The sequence below is a fragment of the Lissotriton helveticus genome, chromosome 12, assembly GCF_964261635.1.
Source record: "Lissotriton helveticus chromosome 12, aLisHel1.1, whole genome shotgun sequence".
In the NCBI taxonomy this organism is placed as follows: domain Eukaryota; kingdom Metazoa; phylum Chordata; class Amphibia; order Caudata; family Salamandridae; genus Lissotriton; species Lissotriton helveticus.
In genome coordinates, this window is record NC_136073.1 from 821,157,090 (window position 1) to 821,178,715 (window position 21,626).

Sequence of the window (21,626 nt, forward strand, 5' to 3'; positions counted from 1 at the left end):
CTTGGCTTCACTTTTTGTTTACGTTTAAGTGATTGTAGCCTACTGGGTCTTCAGCTAAATGCATTAGTTATGGCCGACTTGGAAAGAGTTGGGTGCCCAAAGCTTGAAGACTTTGTGCAAGCGGGATCAGTAAAACCATAACAAATAGTAAATGACCACCCTAAAATAGCTTCGAATTTGTGGTCGAGCTACATAAAAATGAGGAACTTTTGTTTATGGAAGTAAACAATAGTCTAGTCACTTAGCGCAAAGTATAAGTAAAGCCTACTTTATATCCGGTCCTAAAAGTATAGGCAACTAGTATCATATGTTACACCAGAAATTAGATGAAGAACTGATACCTTCTTTACAAAAAATAATAATAATGCCATTGCCAATTTTAAGATCTATCAAACCAATTGGGGATTCTACAATAAAATGCTTTTAAAAGCTATTTAAGCGGCAAATTCTAGAAGAATGTCTCTTTTTAACCAGCGGATGCTATATCGTACTTTGCACCATATTCACAAGTTGTATCCTGCTACTTTACTGGCATGCTTTAGGTGTGCAAATGCCAATGGTGACAGGCTGCATATATGCTTCACATGTCCTCGTCTTTATAACTTTGAGGACCATGGTTTCGGATTTATCAGTCGAAAACGCCAGCTAACTCTATGACCAGATCTTTATGGGACATTCTTTGGAATAATTTTACAACCAAGTGATATTATCGTAAATCATTAACAATTTGTGTTTATCGTTTTGTTAAATAGCAGGTTATTAATACTACAATAGTGGAAATCCTTTGGAGTATCCAATTTTAGTAAATGGCTAAACAAGATCAAACGGGTGAGTATTAGCTTATATGCAGCATGAACGGGGTCATTAAAGAAATTTGTAGAAATATGGAGATATTTGGATGAGCGAGTCCTGTTTTCAAGCTCTTTAAATATGATATTAATTTCTACCCATGAAATTCACTGTTAACAGATTGTAATCATTGCTTTCTTTTGTATGGATTGCAATTAAGAATGTGTTGGTCTTTATTCGATCCTCCCCTTCTTTCGTTTCACTTCCTTGCTTTGTATTTCTTTTCTTAACAGTATAATGAATTGTACTGTATATATGTAGCTTGACGCAGGTACAAATTGTATTAATATATGAACTTATTTTCCCTGATTTTTTTTTTTTTAAACTATGGGCACACTATGGCAAAGTTTGAACTCAATGGCACGTTGGCAGCAATGAAGGCTTGTTAGCTGTAAGTGGACTTAAACACACATTTCTCAACTCTTCCTGACATTTATAACACATATGTAAGCTCAAAATGCTTACACAACGTCTCCTAACTCTGAAAAGACACAATGTTGAAACGAACAAGAAAGGCCACTTTAACTATGACAACATATCCATACATGTTAGTATAAAGAAACATGATTGAAATAAAACCATGGGAGAACAAAAAACGGCAAACAAGTTTTGGGAGAAATTGTCTAAATCTGTCAGAAAGCTAAAAACTATTTATTACATAAAAAAATATTTTTTTTAAAAGAGATCCCTCAATTGATTAGATCACTGTACCAAGGTTCATCACATTTACACCAGCATTTAACAGGCATCTGAGTGAAAATCATATCAAGGACTTCACCCTGTAATGGATGTACTACGTGTCTATAAAAGTCAACAGCAGCCTGGGAACAACGGTTGTGGTGAGAAATATTTAACCTACATATTAAGTAGAACTGTAACTTTTTAGGTGACTTGGGGCAAAATGTTGTGGTAAGAGTAGTGGGAAGACAAATCATTGCCCTTCGAGGCTGTGAATAGGTCGCCCTTTTGAAACAAGTTTTGTATCCCACCAACAGTGCCAGGTTTGAGTATAGTAAATCATAGGATCTGAAATCTCCATCGCCTCTTTCTGTGGATTTTAAAAAGACGTACGTCGTCTGGCAATGAAAGTATAGAAAAGAAAAGAAAAATAGGCCGCTGCTTAATACAAACACTGCTATTTCTTGTAAGTCAATTACCTGCCACGGGCTTTTCCAAATAGCTGTAACTGCCATAGCCGTAATCTTCCACAAAAGATTCCTCAATCACATCACTAAGCTTCTGCCATGGCTCAAGCTCTTCTTCTTCACACTCCATAAACAGGTCGGTGTCCATCGTGCTGCAAATACAGAAAGAATGTTAATTTATTTTAGTTTGACAAAGACTACGTTTCAGAAAGTAGCCAAATGCATTCAACAAACCAGATAAACATTAGTTCAGTGGAACACTCAGTCTAAAGCGGGTAGTGGTGTAGCTTCACATGCTGTAAACTCTCTGCAATCTGGTGTTGGTTAAGGATATTACTCTATTTTTAGTTTATTTCTGGTTTTGAGAGAACCTCAAATGAAAAATGATCAAGCTCCTGAAAAGCATTCTACAAACTGAAAAACAAAGTTGAAAACATTACAGATGTAAGAAAGAAAACTATCTTTAAAGAAAGCACTGATAAAGCTAATAGATTTGCTTTTAATGGCAAACTGCAGAGCAACTGGCTTTGAAAATTCTTGTGGACTCTTGGGCTGTCTGTCATCTTACCAAAATGCCATATGTAAAGAATTCCTGTAGCCTGACAGCAGGACATATTGTTTGGAGCAAAGGAAAACGTTTTACTCGTTCTCTTGTCAGGAGTACATTTCTGACTTTTCCAGGGTGACAAAATGGGGTGAGGAGCTAGTGAATACCCTCCAATAGCTACGTTTTGGGTTTTCCTAAACCTCACAGAGCATTACAATCCTGAAATTACCACTTTGTGTCTACAGTCAGACACAGAATAAATATGATCACAAGAGAATCCTCAACACTTTTAGGAGTGTAAGCCAACTTCTACGCATCTAAGCTAAACTGGGACACATCAATTATTTTGAGATTAAGGCCTTTAATATTTTGACGCTGATCAGAACTTTCAAAGTTTATCCGCGCATAAAAGGTGCGTCAAGTCACTGAGTCAGTGCTTGGTGTATGTTCAGTTTTGGCACACTAGGAAACTGAGACATAGTGAGCATAAGTCATATATACAAGAACAGCATAAGTCATATATACAAGAACAGCATAATGTGTCATACTATGGACAATCTCCTTGTTCCGCAGTTGAAAACACAAGCATTTGACTACAAGTATAATGTGGGTTTACTTTCAGTAACGTCGTGGAATTGAGTCAAGGCTAAAAGAATTTGCTCAATTAGAAAAAATGCAATATCCTGAAGTGCTCTGTAATTAGAAGCCCAGCACAACAAAAATGCTGGCATATTGAAACCCCAACCATTATAAATAATCTGATCAATACACAGACTGTACACAAACGGGCTCTGCATGTGCAAAGTGTGTGTTTATTCAAAGATCTCATAACATTAGAGCCCTGGTATGTTGTTTCCAGGACAATGTCATAATCTGAGCCTTCTGAGAATACAAATCCTGACATAATTTGAGACCTAGCATAATTAGAAAAGCTATTATAAGACCCACTACTAAAAGTTCTAATCTTGCAATATGGCAGCAAATGGGACTGATTTTTATTGGACAAGTAGAGCTTCTGAAAAGGCACATCCCCATGGACATGTAGGAATTGTATAAAACTCCACACCGATGAAGATTTACATTGCAAAACAGCTCAGGTTTTAAAAGCAGTGCTTCTGCCATCTTAAAACGGTAAAACAATGATAGGAGCATTAAACAAGCATTCATAGATGGCCACTCATGTAGGGGTGGCATTGTTTTGATATTTTTCGCAGATCATATCATTCTTTATCATTCCAAGATGGATGAAGCGTTTTCAAGCAACAGTACTTGGCCTTTAAAACCATTTAGTCTGCCAAAGTGTGATTAATTCCTTGGTGCTCAAATGTTTATCAACTTTGTGGTTCGATTTGAAGCCTTAATTTGTGTCGGGAGCTAAACAACACCCATGGTGTGCTTTCTAAAACAACAGACCTCTGCTTCCAAGCAGAGCACTACCACTTTAGGCTTGGACCAATTCCCTGTCAGGACATATGGCTGTCACGGAAATTAAAAATACTTACAAGCCCATTATGAGACCCAAATAATAGTACAGTAATAGTCTACCTTGTTGGCTAGGAGTCTGTCAGCGAGACTGCAGTGCAGGATAAAGCAGTTTAATTCTTTAATAGGGCATGTCGGCTAACAATGTACTTTATTTCGGTTAAAAGCCTTAAAAGCAATATCATGCAAATAATTGTCATAATATCAGCAAAATGCATCATAGCATGGGAGGGGTCAAGATAAAAAGAGAAGATCAACTGGGAATTTGTGTCAGAGCCCAGTCTAGTAAAAAAACTAAAAAAAAACTAAAGATTGGTCCACTAGGTCATCTGACTAAGCTTAAAAATCTACGGATAGGACCTGTAGACCTAATGTCAAAGAGGATACCACCCTCGAGGCCAAACATAAGGTTCAGATGTTCGATCAGTAATGATGCATCAAGCTGCATACAGAACAATAACATACAATAAAAGTTATCAGGCGTTGCATTCATAGTATAAGCTCATCTGTACATATAAAAAGAATAAGACAAACACTTCAGATAAAACGTCAGTTTAATAGCCCCAGCTTGTGCTAAAAAGAATGAAAACTCTTTACTTTTCATCTTTTTAATCACGCATACAATGTGCAAAAATGTGCTCAGCCCAAACACAATAAAAGGCAAAATATCAGTTAGAAATAATCTAAGCTCTGGTTGAAATATACAGAAACCCAAGGAATGACATCGAGGTCTAATCCATTTGAGTCTAGGTTTTGCATACATTGAACAAAACAAATAAAACATGTTCGATATTTTCAACAGCAGCATTAGTGAACATTTTGCATTGAGTCCTATTGTCAGAGCCCTTTTTAGGCCTTGCCTGAGCCAGTACATGCGCGGTCTGCGAGACATTTAGTAAGCGGGTTTTGAAAGTGCTTCCACAGGCTTTAGGTGGCCTAAAGATTGCGGTTACGCACGGGTGCAGCCGCATCTGTTTTTCCTCCTCACAGGTCATTAAAACGCGGTGCTCTCACTTTCGCCACAGCGGGCCCTCGCGCGTGCACCACTTTTGAGGCCGGGCTGGTCTTTTACTTTCACAGCCGCACGTGCATTCCTCGCATCGCTCGAGGGCTTGCTCTCCCAAGCGAGCGCCTCAACACAGCAGCTTTCCGGACATGACCCCCTCGCTACACCTGCGCAACATCCTTATTAATTTTTCTCATAAGAGGAATTGCTAGAGGGGCTTCCAAACTCGGCAGCATTAACACTCAGCAGCACTGTCCTGACAAAGCTTTCACTGCAACCATTCACGCGTTGGATCCAGCCATTCCAGACGCGGACGGGTGTGGCTTCCTAACTCCCGTACATGGCCTTCCCCCATGCCGTGTTCGAGTCCCACAGATTTGCCTTCCAACCGTATCTCCATGTATTGTTATAAAAGCCGCCATGTTCCGCCACAATTGTTAAAATGCAAGACCATCCGCCCCCCCCCCCCCATGGAAGAAAAGCATAGCGTTTGTTACTGCCCAACTTTAACGGACCGCCCAACTGGTCATCCCCCGCCTGCCCTGATCTCCTTAATCAAGAAATGTCTTCTTTTGGACGGTCTCATCCCCCCAATCCGGTCCCTCCCTCCTTGACCCTGTAATCTGACCCCTTGCCGCCTCTTCCCATGCCACTTAAATTGGTGACCCCGGCGTGTTATTGTCACCTTATAACCCTAGTCAGCGTGTATGTGTTTATGATTTTTTGGATTACACAGCCTTGCCCACAAGCTCGTCTCCTCCCCTGAGACAGCGACCCCGCCCACTGTTACCTGCTTCCACCACCTCTTGCTCCCGACCCCCACCCTCCCAGCATTACTTCCCTCCATTGAAACCTCCCGCAGTCCAGGAACACAATCCCCCCCCTGTTGGCGCCCCCCCTGTACCCATCCCCCCATCCGCCAACTCCCTAGCCATGCAAGTCACCCATCCCTAATTTGCCCCCAAACCCCTCTCCCCCGCTCACTGAAACCTCTGCTTCCTTCCCAACTCTTCACAACTAGCCCCCCGCTAGCAGATCGAGCCCAGAAACACCTCCATCTTCCTGAATGGCAACCAAACCGTACCACCATCCTCCATGCGCGCCGCTGCAAGGTCCGTCAGGTGGCCCTGTGCCCAGCCTCGGGTGTAGCCTCCCCTTGGAAACCGCACACCCTCTGCCTCAAGGCCCCCAAGTTCCCCCCAGTCAGGCTCTATTACCTCCCACCTTTGAGGGTGACAGTCTGCCCGGCACCCCTGCACCCTCGACCCTCCCCGCATCCTCCCTTGCAATACACCCCTTCATCCCTCCCCTGACCGTGCCTGGCCTCCGCCATGTCTCCTGAGTGCCCGCAGAAACTGTAACCACCCACACCGGGCTCAGAAGTATGAAAGGCTTTGGCATGAAGACTACCCAACTCATGCATACGTCCCCTCCTGCAATGCCCACCCCCCCCCCCCCATTGCTCCTGCGCTCCGCAGCTTTCCAACCCGGCATTCCCAGCGCTCTCCTTAACTTCACAATGAAACCCCTTGCTGCCCCTTCCCCAGGCTGCCCAATCATGGTGTCCCCTCCTTGCCCCCTTACAGCTGAGCCCGCGGACGAGACCAATCACCCTGCCCAGGAACCCAGGATGTTGAACCACGCCCAGACCCAACCACTCTCTCCATGATCTGCAGCTCAGAGCATAAGCCCCCACCCACCCCGGAAACCCTGCCATCCCCACTGTCTTGTTACGCCACCCTGTGCTCCCGAGCCCCACCATCTACACCTCCGCAACCCTCAACTGAGCATCCCACAGCCCGATACCCACCCCCTTTCTTAAGCGCCCTTTCCTGCACCCAAGCATTCCTGTGTGCACCCCGGAGCCCACCCATCCAAAACTTAGCCCCCAACTTCACTGTGGTCCTCCTCATCCCTCTGTCGCACTCCACCCCTGAACAATTGCATTCATACGCCACATCCAAGCACCACGACCACCCACGGCCCCCACAACCAGATGCGCACACTCCACACCCGACTCCTCTGACCGGCAGAGGCGACCACAGATGCAACCCATCAGAGAGTAAACCACATTTGGTCGCTAGGAGTTGTGTATTTGTTCATTATTCATTAGTAATACCAAATCTTGTAAAAGCCGCAACTAACCGCTAATGGAATGAGGACGCGATTTGTGCATTGCGCTCAGCCGCACCATTGTTCAACAAGACACAGAGTCTGTTCCAATCACCGTTTACGAATGCATTTGTCATAATCAAATGCAAGGTAGCATCCAGGCTAAACCGGGGGGTGAGCCCAAACTCGCGTAAATGCGAGACCTATTGCATTGCAAATGCTGGTTAGATTAGGGAGTAGAAATACTCCCCTTCGGTCCATGCGGCCAATTAATTAAATAAACAAGCGCTGTTACGATCGCGGAAGCACCGCGAACTACAATTCCCGGCATCCTCCGGGAAAGAACTACCGCTCCCGGCATCCTTTGCGGCGCATCGCGCTCCCGCGATACTGTACAAAGGGGGAATGGCGGCCAGGGAGCGTTGTCGGTGATTCCGGACCTGTAGCTGTTCTCGACCTCGGTGTTCTGTCTGCATGGTGTGGTAAGAGTGTTGTTACCGCGACGCTGTGAGCCTTGTACTCAGCGGCGGTTTGTATCCTACCCACCTATGGCTATGATGTCATATTTTGGAGACCTTTTCTAGTTCTGGTTTTTTGTTTATGCTTTGGGGATTTCATTGGATGTCCCGGTTGGTATTTTTGGCCAACGGCGGTGTTACTGTTGTAACTATCGAACATTGGATGGTTACTCCTTTTGGGTGCTTCTTTTGTTGTTGTACATAAGACTATTCCTGGAACCCAGCTAAGAGGCATTAGTTGGGGATTCCATCTTGGGATCTCCAGAGAAGCTTTGTGTGACTAAGGAAAACACTGTGTGTGGAAGGGGTATCACAGATTATTTACATACATATGTGTAACTTGATATTTGACTTTTGTATTAACAGGGGATTAGGAGGTGTGGAACACACTCTACCCCTGTGAGGTTTAGGGGAGTCTGATCTAGGTAGGTGCATAGAGCAGGAACAGTTGGGTTGTAGCAAGCACTGTGTTATATGTTCTTCTAGATTACTTATGTTTCTGTATGTTCTGTATCCTTATAGTTACATCATATCCAAACCCTACGTTGCCTCTACACATCCACAAGGCTTTGTCTTTTCTTTTACAGGTATGAACCCTCATAGCAACCGTTGTAGAAACTAACCAATCACAGTGTAGGGATTCAGTCTTATGCCTGTGTTCTGTTTATGTCTTTCAGATCTCCCTCCCTGCTGTCCCCATCCTTTCCTTCCTTTATCTTTCTTATTTTCCCCTCACTTAATCCTGTCAACACTCTGTGCCATAAAGGCTATCCAGGTGTTGGCTAGATTTAGAGGTGGGCTTACCTTTCAACAAACCGATCCTGAGGACTATTCGTAACAGAATCACCGACCCACGAATTCTTGTCCTCCCGATCGGGTTGTGAGGGTATGGCCACGTTAGAGGATGTGATAGAGGCTCTGGGCGCATTACAGTTAGAGGTAGCTGCCTCTAGGTTAGAAACAGCAGATTTGAGGGCACATGTTGATGTGGTCCAACGCAATCCCTTTGATGCAGGGGGTACGCCCCCGCCTCAACCAGTTGCGGTAGAGATGCCAGTATCAGTCCCATTGGCTTCACCTGAAAGGTTTTGTGGGGATTCGGATAAGGTGCAGGTGTTTCTCACACAGATAGCGTTGAACTATTCCTGTAAGCCTAGATCTTTTCCCACAAATCAGGCGAAGGTGGCTTTTCTGATTTCTTATTTAGCGGGCAATGCTGCACAGTGGGCTGTCCCCCTGGTAAACCGTAACGATCCTTTGTTGCATGATTGGGAGGCCTTCAAAACGGAATTTTTGAGGGTGTTCGACAGAAGGGCAGATTCCTATACTGCCGACAGAGAATTATTAGAACTAAGGCAAGGAAAAAAGGATCTTGTAACGTATTTGAATGCCTTCAGACGCTTGGTAACGGAAACCACATGGCCCGAAAACAAACAGGCATCTTTGTTTCATCAGGGTTTGAATGATGAACTCAAAGATGTGATCGCACAAATCGACCCCCAGCCTACCACTTGTGAGGGTTTGATCAACTTGGCCCTACGTTTAGACCATAGACTGGGTGAGAGGAAAGGGGATAACCGAAGGAAACCAGTAGCAGAGACACATGCCTCTAAGGAAGCTAGTGCCGGTCCTTCATCCGAGCCTATGGAAATAGGGGCTGTGAGAACAGCTTTGACACCAGCCGAAAGGGAATCAAGGCGTAAACAGGGCCTTTGTTTATATTGTGGCAAGAAGGGCCACTATGTAAGGGAATGCCCTGTGAAGCCTAAATCTAACCGATTCAGGGGTAACCGAGTGGCTGCTGCTGATGCAGAAAAGGCATCGGAAAACTAGTAGACTCTAGGAAACAGGAAGGGGTTTCTTGGAGTCCTCAATATGTCCCTTCATTGAGTAACAAAGAACAGTATGTGACAAATCATCTATACATGTCCATTGTACTAATGTTGGCTGGGAAAGCAATAGAAACCTCAGCTATGGTGGATTCTGGGGCAACGGGCATGTTCATGGATTATCAAGAAGCCAAACGCCTAGGACTAGTTTTGGTTCCTAGAGCAAGACCAGAAGAGGTATATGCTGTGGATGGGAGGAAGCTGAGCATGGGTCCTATCAGTTATGAAACTGAAGCAATTGAGGTGAGGTTGGAGGACAAGCATGCGGAGATGCTTACTTTTGGTGTGATCAGGGCTCCTCAATATGGCATCATTTTTGGACTGCCCTGGTTGGAGAAAAATAACCCTAAGATAGACTGGGACTCGAGAAAGGTGCATATGAGTTCTGAGTATTGTTTGCTTCATTGTTTCTAGGGAACTATGAGACCGGCTCAGGGTTTGCTAGGAGGGTCCTGTATCGCCACCGCAGCCGAAAAATGTGTGCAACTCCCTGTTGCATATCAGTCGTTTGGTCAGGTGTTTAATGAGGAACAAGCTGAGGGGTTACCGCCGCATAGACAGTATGACTGTCAAATCGATCTGGTTCCAGGTGCCTCAATTCCGTGTGGTAGGATTTATGCTCTAACAGAACCTGAAAACCTGCATCTTCGGGAATATCTGGACAAGTTGTTAGCCTTGGGTTTTATACGCCCATCCAAATCCCCAGCCGCATCACCTCTCTTTTTCATTCCTAAAGCCAATGGAGAGCTGCGCGCATGTGTGGACTTCCGCGCGTTAAACGCCATTACTATCAAGAACAGGTACCCTTTGCCCTTGATCAGTGTGTGTCAAGGTCCGGCAGGTTCGGCACCCCACGTTGTTCGGAGCACCACTAACCTGTCTCTTTATCTTGCCCGCGGGGACCACAGTCGGAAGAGATGCCTCCCAATTCCCTTATTTGCCAACACTCCCAATGCGATGGATACACTGGAGACAGATAGCACTCTGGGGGAAGAGGGAGGGGTTGTATTCTGGGGACGAGCCCTCTAGGTCTGGTCTGGCGTGGTTCGTGATACTGGAAAAATAAAGGACACTGTTACTATGTTCCACGAAAACAGGCTAGACAACAATATAGTAAGATACAGGGGGAGACACTCACGGTCTGCCTTACTGCGTTCGGAGTCTTGTCTTGGTAAATAGAAAGGGAGCGGGAACTTAGAAGAGGCTTCTCAGGCTGTTACCTCACAGGACTCTGAGAAGGTTCAAGGCAGTTAGGGAGGAACCCTCTAGGCAGTACTGAGCAGTCTACAATCAATCAATCAATCAATCAATCAGTGACTCTTATAAAGCGCGCTACATACCCGTAGGGTCTCAAGGCTCTGGGGGGGGGGGGGGGGGGGGGGGGGGAGGTGCCGCTACTGCTCGAACAGCCAGGTCTTCAGCTTCTTCCTGAAGGAGAGGTGGTCTTGGGTCAGGCGCAGGTCGGTCGGGAGGGAGTTCCAGGTCTTGGCGGCCAGGTAGGAGAAGGACCTTCCTCCTGTAGTCGTTCTTCGGATGCGGGGGACGGCGGCGAGGGCGTGGTTGGCTCATCGGAGGTGGCGTTTGGGAGCGTAGAAGTTGACTCGGCTGTTGAGGTAGCTCGGGCCTTGGTCGTGTAGGGCTTTGTGTGCGTGGGTGAGGAGGCGGAAGGTGATTCTTTTGTTGACGGGGAGCCAGTGAAGGTCTCTCAGATGTCCGGAGATGTGGCTGGTTCGTGGGATGTCGAGGATGAGTCTGGCTGAGGCGTTCTGAACCCGCTGGAGTCTCTTCTGGAGCTTGGCGGTGGTGCCGGCGTAGAGGGACAATTATATCATACGCAGTTCCTGTCAAGTTGGGGAAGTCTGCCTGAAGAGGCGCTCCGATAAGCGTGAGGCACAAGGTTCAGACCCCGAATAAATAATAGTAATCACAGTTGCACAGCCGTGCAAGTCTTACCTCCACTCCGACAGCGGGAAAGAAAGCGTCCGCGGGTGCGGCTGCTGTGATCCTGAAAGCGGGAAAGAAAGCGTCCGCGGGTTCGGCTGCTGTGATCCTGAAAGCGGGAAAGAAAGCGTCCGCGGGTTCAGCTGCTGTGATCCTGAAAGCGGGAAAGAAAGCGTCCGCGGGTTCAGCTGCTGTGATCCTGAAAGCGGGAAAGAAAGCGTCCGCGGGTTCAGCTGCTGTTCGAGGTCAGGTACGGGCTCGGTATCCGGGTAGATTGACAAGCACCTCCTACTTCCTGGGAGGTGCTTTTATACCCTTTTCCTTTTCGCCAGTTCCGCACTGCTAGGGCCCAGGGCTTTCTGGGACCTGTAGTTTTATGGCGTCTGCGACGCCCTTTCAGCATCGCGCTCAGAATCGCTACAGAACCCCCTCTCGAGGACTGCCGACTTGGCGGTCGACCCGGCTTGCCTGGATGAGCTAGATGGAATTGAGCCACCAACTCCGGGCAACGAAGGTTCCGTTCCAGCTCCCAGGACCTGTCCTCAACACCAAACCCCTTCCACTCCACAAGGTATTGAATCCTACCCCTATGTATCCGTGAATCCAACAATTCCTGCACTTCGTACTCCTCCAACCCTTCAACCAGCAGAGGAGGTGGGCGAACGGCCAGTCTAGTGTCCAAGGGACAGGGTTGGAGCAACGACACATGGAAAACAGGATGGATGTGCCAGGAAAGAGGGATGGCTAGTCTCAGTGCTACAGGATTGATAATTTCCATCACGCTATACGGTCCAATGTACTTCGGTTTCAGTTTGTTGATACCCTTCAGGTGAATGTGTTTGGTCGACAGCCACACTTTGTCACCAACCTGATACTTCGGTTCAGGACTGCGCTTCTTGTCTGCGAACCGCTTCTGTGCCTCTTGAGCTGTAGCTAAATGGCTGATGGCATCAAGGCGGACCGCAAGCATGTGAGCATGATGTTCCTGGATGCTAGGGAGATTCGTGGTAACCGGCCATTCAAAGGGAAGGATGTTGGGGTGGTAGCCCAGCAGACAGAAGAAAGGCGAACAACCCAAGGTGGAATGATTGGAGTTGTTGTAAGTGAATTCAGCCAGCCACAAGAGCGTAAGCCAATCTGTATTGTATTGTAAGGAGAAACAATGCAGGTATTGTTCCACGGTTTGGTTGAGGCGTTCTGTTTTGCCGTCGGTTTGAGGATGGTAACTTGTGGATAACCTGGCGTCGATATGCATAGTTTCGCAGAGGGCTTTCCAGAAGCGGGAAGTGAACTGTGTCCCTCTGTCAGTTATGAAAACACTCGGAATTCCATGGACCCGGACGAGATGTTGTAACAGTACTAGGGCAAGGTCAGCTGAGGTGGGTAGTTTGTCCAATGGTATGAAATGTCCCATTTTTGTCAAGTGGTCCACCAGTACCAGTATCACCGTTTTACCTTGACACAAGGGCATCTCTACTATGAAGTCCATAGAGACGGTATGCCACGGTTTGGGTGGAATGGGTATGGGACGGAGAAGCCCCGTCGGCTTGCTATGTTGTGCCTTCCCCTGAACACACACCGCGCAGTTTCTGATGTATTTCTTGGTGTCGTCCCTAAGAGAAGGCCACCAGAAAGAGCGTTCTATGGTGGAGATGGTTTTGTACACTCCCCAGTGGCCTCCTAACGTGGAGTCATGGGCCCAATGCAGCACTTGCATCTGCAATCCTGGGTCAGGAACGTACATGGCGTGACGATAGTACAGGAGGCCGTCTTTCACTATTCGACATTGGGGTTCTTCCTGTAACCAGGCGTTGTCGTCTATCTCTGCTACTGACACCTTAAGGTCCTCGAGGAAGTCAGCGGACGTGAGCAGGGCAATTGTGGGTTCGGGAAAGGCTTTTTCGGACAAGATGGGTGGTGGCTCCTGGTTTACCGTCGGCTGTTGTGGAAGGATGTTTGGACTCCTTGAGAGAGCGTCGGCTTTCCCGTGTTGTGGTCCTGGGCGGTAATTGATGACGAAATCATAATCCGAGAAAAAGAGCGTCCAACGGAGTTGTCGTGGTGTCAATGCTTTGGCGGTTTTGAGGAACAATAGGTTTCGATGGTCCGTGTAGATCACAAAGGGGTGACGGGCCCCCAACAGGTGATGCCTCCACTCTTCGCAGCCCCTCTTTATAGCCAGTAGTTCTTTGTCCGTGATTGAGTAGTTGCGTTCGCTAGGGCTGAGGGTTTTCGAATAAAACGCAACTGGGTGGATCTGCCCTGTCGTGGGATGCCTTTGTGAAAGAACCCCTCCCAATGCGTTTTGGGACGCATCCGTCTCCAGTATGTAAGGGAGACAAGCATCTGGATGTCTCAGAACAGGTGCCTGCGTGAATCTTCCTTTCAAGTACCGGAATGCTTGTTCTGCTTCTTCCCCCCAGTGGAAGGGTACGTTTTTCCGCAGTAGTTTAGACAAGGGATGTATGATCTTGGAGAAATCCTGGATGAATCTCCGGTAATAATTTGCAAACCCCAAGAAGCTTTGTATGGATTTGACACACTGAGGGGTTTTCCATTTCGTGATGGCTTCTACCTTACCGTCCTCCATCTGAAAACCGTTAGCATTGATCACGTATCCCAGAAAGGCCACCTCCTGAGAGTGGAAGATGCATTTCTCTAGTTTGGCATATAATTTATGCTGCCGCAACCGACTAAGAACTTCCCTGACGTGTTCCACGTGTTCCTGTAACGTACGAGAATAGACGAGGATATCGTCAATGTACACCATGCAGATGGTGTCGAGCAGTCCTCTCAGTACTTCGTCCATGAAATATTGGAAGGCAGCTGGGGCGTTTAACAGACCAAACGGCATGACTCTATACTCAAAAAGGCCGAACTTGGTCCGGAAGGCCGTCTTCCATTCGTCTCCTTTTTTAACTCTGACCAGATGGTAGGCCCCTCTTAAGTCCAGCTTTGTGAAGTACCGTGCCCCGTGTAATTGGTCCATCAGTACCGAAATAAGCGGGAGGGGATACCTGTTTTTAACCGTGATGTTATTTAGGGCCCTGTAGTCAATACACGTTCTTAGTTCCGCACAATCCTTCTTCGGTATAAAAAACAGGGGCGAAGAAGCCGGGGACGTGGAGTGACAAATGAAACCAGAAGCAAGGTTGTCGTCTATATATCGACGTAAATACGTGTTTTCGGTCTCAGTAAGGGCATAGACTCTGCTGCAGGGTATGGCCGCTCCAGGTAACAGATCTATGCAGCAGTCATAGACCCGATGAGGGGGTAATTGAGTCGCTGTCTGTTTATCGAACAGAGGTTGGAACTCTTCATAGACGTCCGGCAGGGTGGTGGCGCTACACGTCATTTCCGTGGCGCAGGCTGTTGCCACGAATAGAGCACAAGAAGAATGTTCGTCCCTATCCACTGGAGGTAAAGGGATACGATGACGGCAATGTTCCCCACAATACGCCGAGTCTAGGGATACTGTGCGTGCAGCCCAGCTCACGGTGGGGTTATGCAAGGTTAGCCAGGGCATTCCGAGGATGAGACGGAACTGAGGGGCAGCGATGAGGTCAAACTGGATGTGCTCTGAATGTTCTGACTGGATGTGCATTCGCAGCGGCTGAGTATGCTTGACTACGGGGCCAGAGGATAACGCTGAGCCGTCCACAGCTTTCACGTACTCTGGTTCTTCCTTCTTTTCCCATGTGATTCTCAAGGAGCGTGCGTACTCGATATCAATATAGTTTCCTGTAGCCCCGGAATCCAACATGGCATCCACCTGGACGACCTCTTCGTCTGTTACCCACAAGGAGACTGTCAAGGTGAGATGGGCCACAGCAGGCATCAACGTGTTAGCAAGGAAGGAGGAGATCGGTGTGTCGTTAACGTCCAACCCAGTGATCTCGATCTGGTTCGGACTCTTCAGTTTCCCGACGTTTCTTTCATTCCCAGGGCGGCGGTTCTACGTGGCACTGGATTCCTGTCTGGTTGTTGGACCCTGGCCTTGCACTCCCTTATGAAGTGCCCGCTCTTGCCGCAGTACAAACAAAGCTTCAATTTTCTCCGGCGTTCACGTTCTTCATTGGTAAGAGGGCCACGTATACCCCCGATTTGCATAGGCTCGGGACCTTCGGGAGACTTGGGGCTTTCGTCTGTAGGGGTTTTTGGTTTGGGATACCAACCCCTTATCTCGCCCTTATTCCGATCCCCTCTCCGTTCCACCAACCGGTGATCCAACTGTACCGTAAGATCGATAAACTCCTCACAGGTGGCGGGTAGCTGAACCACCTGTGATAGTACGTCCTTCAATTCACCCCTTAGGCCTTGGTAGAATAACGAGGTTCTTTTTTCCTGTGGCCAGTCTGTTTCAACCACGAGGCGATTGAAGGAGGTTATATAGGACAACAAGTCCTGTGATCCTTGTCGTAGCGTAATCAATTCCTTATCCAGGGTCAACATGTGGGTCTTGCGATCAAACAGTTTCCGTAACGCGAGACAGAAGTCAGCGAACTGATGTAACACAGGATCGTTTCTTTCCATTAGAGGAATTGTCCAGCTGGCTGCATTCCCGCCCATATAGGACATCATAAATGCGGTCTTCGCCGCATCATCCCTAAACACCGCGGGTTTGCATAGATAATGGAGCCTGCACTGGTTCAAGAATGTCTCGAATTTATGGGGATCAACATAAAACCGTTCGGGAGGGGCTAGCGGAATGCCCCGATTTTGTATAACATGGACCGTAGGAGTTTGGTCAGTGGAGGTCGAGGGACCCGCCACGGAAGGAAAGAATCCACCCCCTGCTGCTCCCTGGGAAGAGGGAGGGGGCGTAGGGTGTCCCGGTGGAGGGAGCGTGGCTTCCCTAATGTAGGATCCGGTTCCTGGGCTTTTGCGAGCTAACCCTGCGAATTCTCTGCGCATGGTGTTCATATCCTTTTTCATCTCTTGATTTTCTACTCGTGAAGCATGCACTTCTTGTTGTAGCACGGTAATGCTTTCGAGTAAAGAGGCGAGCACGGCGCCGGAATCCATGGTCCGGGCAGGACAACAGTCGTGGGCTTGTCAATCTGTCAAGGTCCGGCAGGTTCGGCACCCCACGTTGTTCGGAGCACCACTAACCTGTCTCTTTATCTTGCCCGCGGGGACCACGGTCGGAAGAGATGCCTCCCAATTCCCTTATTTGCCAACACTCCCAATGCGATGGATACACTGGAGACAGATAGCACTCTGGGGGAAGAGGGAGGGGTTGTATTCTGGGGACGAGCCCTCTAGGTCTGGTCTGGCGTGGTTCGTGATACTGGAAAAATAAAGGACACTGTTACTATGTTCCACGAAAACAGGCTAGACAACAATATAGTAAGATACAGGGGGAGACACTCACGGTCTGCCTTACTGCGTTCGGAGTCTTGTCTTGGTAAATAGAAAGGGAGCGGGAACTTAGAAGAGGCTTCTCAGGCTGTTACCTCACAGGACTCTGAGAAGGTTCAAGGCAGTTAGGGAGGAACCCTCTAGGCAGTACTGAGCAGTCTACAATTATATCATACGCAGTTCCTGTCAAGTTGGGGAAGTCTGCCTGAAGAGGCGCTCCAATAAGCGTGAGGCACAAGGTTCAGACCCCGAATAAATAATAGTAATCACAGTTGCACAGCCGTGCAAGTCTTACCTCCACTCCGACAGCGGGAAAGAAAGCGTCCGCGGGTGCGGCTGCTGTGATCCTGAAAGCGGGAAAGAAAGCGTCCGCGGGTTCGGCTGCTGTGATCCTGAACGCGGGAAAGAAAGCGTCCGCGGGTTCAGCTGCTGTGATCCTGAAAGCGGGAAAGAAAGCGTCCGCGGGTTCAGCTGCTGTGATCCTGAAAGCGGGAAAGAAAGCGTCCGCGGGTTCAGCTGCTGTTCGAGGTCAGGTACGGGCTCGGTATCCGGGTAGATTGACAAGCACCTCCTACTTCCTGGGAGGTGCTTTTATACCCTTTTCCTTTTCGCCAGTTCCGCACTGCTAGGGCCCAGGGCTTTCTGGGACCTGTAGTTTTATGGCGTCTGCGACGCCCTTTCAGCATCGCGCTCAGAATCGCTACAGTGTGTTATTGGAACAAGTGAAGAAGGCTACGATATTCACGAAACTAGATCTAAAGGGGGCGTATCATCTGGTCCACATGCGTAGCGGGGATGAATGGAAGACGGCATTCAAAACCAGATATGGTTTGTTTGAGTACAGAGTAATGCCATTCGGGCTCTGTAACGCCCCTGCGGCCTTCCAATACTTTTTAAATGATGTGTTCCGTGACATCTTGGACCGCTACGTAATCGTCTATATTGACGACATACTGGTGTATTCAGAATCGGAGGAACTGCATTTCCAACATGTCACCAGCGTGCTCACTATCTTGCAGGCTAACCATCTATACTGCAAGATCAGCAAGTGCGATTTCCATGTTCATGTGGTGGAATTTTTGGGAGTAATGCCGAGTCCGGAGGGTCAGGAAATGGCGGAAAGGAAGGTGTCTGCTGTATGGGACTGGCCTGTTCCAACTAGTGTGTGGGACGTACAATGCTTCATGGGTTTCGCCAACTTCTATAGGCGTTTCATCAATCAGTTCTCGCGGTTGGTGGCGCCTATCACTCATCTGCTGAAGAAAGGAAAAGGGTTTGTGTGGACAGAAGAGGCACAATCCGCCTTTTCGTCCCTTAAGGAAGCATTTGTAACAGCCCCTGTGTTATCGCATCCTGACCCGGGCAAGCCCTATATTGTGGAGGCGGACGCTTCGGAGGTGGCGATAGGGGCGGTCTTGTCTCAACGCGATTCTGATACGGGTCAGTTGCACCCCGTGGCATACATGTCACGTAAGTTGAATCCAGCAGAATTAAACTACCAGATAGCAGAAAAGGAGTTGCTGGCCATACGTGACTCTTTTCAGGAATGGCGTCACTTTCTCATGGGTGCTCGTCATGTGGTCACTGTTTATTCCGACCATCGGAATCTACAGTTTATGTCTGCTGCGTGTCATCCATCTCCCAGACAGCTCCGGTGGATGATGTTTTTCTCCGGATTCAATTTCATCATAACCTTCCGCCCGGGTGCGGACAATAGGAAGGCGGACGCTCTCACGCGCCAGTCAACAGGCAGTCCGAATGTGGAAAAGGCTGAGGCGAGCATTGTGGCTCCTGAGAAAGTGGTGTGTGTTGCAGCCAGATACTTTCTTGAGAGATGTTCGGCAGGGAGTGAACTCCTTTGTCTGGAAGACGTGGTTGGGTTGTCATCGGGAATGGATAATGCATGGGGGCCTGCCGATGTTCCGTAACCGGTTGCTGGTGCCTACACAGGCTCTGAGAAGGCAGGTATACATCTGGTGCCATGAATCACCTAGTGCAGGACATCTTGGGGTGGCCAAGACATTGGAGCGTGTATTGAGACAATTCTGGTGGCCTTCGGTGAGACCTGATGTGGGGCGCTGGGTGGCAGCCTGTGCTCAATGTGCTAGGATGAAATCGGACCACGGCTGTCCGCAGGGGTTGTTGCAGTCTCTCCCTACTCCAACGATTCCTTGGGATCGGATTTCAGTGGACTTCATCGTCGGCCTTCCCGCTGACAAAGGTTGTACGGCCATTATGGTGGTAGTCGATTACCTGTCCAAGATGGGGCACTTTGTGGCTTGTAAACAAGTACCTACGGCGGGTCAGCTGGCAATCCTGCTGATGGTCAACGTGGTGAGGTTGCATGGATTGCCGAGCGTCATTGTATCCGACAGAGGGTCACAGTTCACAGCCCAGTTTTGGAAGACATGGTGTTCTTCGTTGCATATAGAGTCCGCCCTTTCCACCAGTTTCCACCCGCAAACTGATGGACAGACTGAGCGGTTGAACCAGACCCTTAAGCAGTATCTAAGATGTTACGTGGACAATGACAAGGAGAATTGGGTGGATTACTTGTGGTTGGCGGAGGTGGCTTACAATAATGCCACACATGGTTCCACCAACATCTCTCCGTTCTACTGTTTGTACGGCAGACACCCGCGATTCCTTCCCTTCGTGCAACCTAAAACTGACTCTTTGCTTCCTGGTGTGGTTCATAGGGTGGCACATATTAAGGAGACGTTGGTCAAGGCACAGGAACGTCTGCGAGCTGTGAAAAGCAAGTATAAGGTTGCGGCGGATAAACACCGGAGACAAGGACCTCTATACTGTGTAGGGGACGAGGTGTGGTTGTCCACCAGGAATTTGCGCTTCAGGAAGCACAGTGTGTTCAACCCTAGATACATTGGACCTTATAGGGTGCTGAAGCGGGTAAATCCGGTGGCAGTGAAGCTTGAAATCCCTTCTCACCTCCGCATACATCCGGTGTTTCACGTTTCCTTGCTGAAACCATCATTGTCGAAGGGCCAGTACCGTCCTCCTCCTGTATTGGTGCATGGCGAGGAGGAGTATGTGGTTCGTCGTATTCTGGACTCCCGTTTCAGGAGGAGTAAGTTGTGGTATCTGGTGTCCTGGAAGGGGTACGGGCCGGAAGAGAACTCATGGGAGCCTGCTCTGGGTGTCCATGCCCCGAGGTTGGTGTCTGCATTCCATATGAGATGTCCATTGAAGCCGGGCCCCTGTCCCCGCGGTTGAGAGAGGGATGTATTGTTACGATCGCGGAAGCACCGCGAACTACAATTCCCGGCATCCTCCGGGAAAGAACTACCGCTCCCGGCATCCTTTGCGGTGCATCGCGCTCCCGCGATACTGTACAAATGGGGAATGGCGGCCAGGGAGCGTTGTCGGTGATTCCGGACCTGTAGCTGTTCTCGACCTCGGTGTTCTGTCTGCATGGTGTGGTAAGAGTGTTGTTACCGCGACGCTGTGAGCCTTGTACTCAGCGGCGGTTTGTATCCTACCCACCTATGGCTATGATGTCATATTTTGGAGACCTTTTCTAGTTCTGGTTTTTAGGTCTCGCCTGTCGATGCGCATGCGCATCGAGCAAGGCGAGAGTATTGCGAGTTATCCACTCTTTATCCACACTGCAAGGAATCGTGGCGATTCCTTGCAGTGCCCGTGACTTTTAAGGTCAATGCGCATGCGCATTAAGCTTATGCGCATGCGCATTGACCTTAAAAGTCACGGGCGCGTGCATGTCCGTCTTTGTTTACCCGCTCCGCCCCCTCCCGCCGTGTCGCCTTGCCTACTCTCTTCCACAGCCTCCCCCAGCTCCGCCCCCTCACTACTTGATTGCACGGCCGCTAGGCCGTGCCTCCCCTACTCTCCTCCCCCCTCCTCCCCTGCCTGCCTGCCGCTAGCTGAGTCCTAGCGTTGGCTGAACATCCCGTGATTTTGGACAAATCCCTTAATCTTGCTGTGACCTTGTTTCTACTTTCAGCGCGGAGGCTTATTTCTAAACATGTTCACACTCTCGACGTCTGAAACGGGTGAAACAGGACTATGAGATTGCAAGATTTCTGCGAAAATTGGTAGTCTTAAAGAGCTCTGCCGCCCACTTTAAAACACATTCAAGACCTCACTAAGTGAGAGGAGACCCCACTGTTCCTCTACCACGAGGCATCAGACCTTTAAGACCGCAGCGTTCTTTCTGTTCGAGTGAACGCAGACCCTGTACAATACCACTCGTACGAGTCACAACCCAGCCTACTATAATCGCGCATCTTTGTGTGACACGTTCCGTGAATTCCATTCCCCGAATCTGTTGCGAAATACTACAGCCCACACTTTACCCGTGTTGTGACTGACTAGTTTTAATTTATTGCGGTGCCCATTTCATTTACACTATTTTTGTTCTGAAGTGTCTGCCATTTATTGCAGTATTGTACCTCTACCTGCACTTTGTACGCTTCTGAAACCTGCACACATATCACTTTTCCTCCTATAATGTACCGATTGCTACTTCATGTATTTTTGCTGCTCACCATTGTCACTATTCATTCACGCAACTCAACGTTGCCTTCCTTCACCTATAATTTTCTCCTCACGCATCCTTAATGCTCCCATCGAGACGCGCCCCGCCAACCCACTGCAAAGTCCGCGCTACCAAAACCAACAAACAAACTATCACCCCCGCATCGCTCTCCGTACTCTGGCCTCAGCAACCCCCTTCTCCACCCCCACCAGTCCCCTCGGCTAACTTGGTAGAGATGCGGCCCCGCCCGGGCTCCCCCC

At 48.5% G+C, this 21,626-nt stretch overlaps 1 protein-coding gene across 9 annotated transcripts in view; it reads right to left on the minus strand.

Annotated features, from left to right (window-relative positions):
- The window catches only part of POGZ (pogo transposable element derived with ZNF domain), a 428,531-nt gene that overhangs the window by 353,190 nt on the left and 53,715 nt on the right, over positions 1-21,626 (minus strand). For all 9 annotated transcript variants that reach the window (XM_078670252.1, XM_078670255.1, XM_078670257.1 and 6 more), the window contains exon 3: positions 2,007-2,146. In XM_078670252.1, coding sequence (XP_078526378.1) covers positions 2,007-2,142 — 136 coding nt within the window. In that variant the 5' untranslated portion in view covers positions 2,143-2,146. The remainder of the gene's footprint in view (positions 1-2,006; positions 2,147-21,626) is intronic.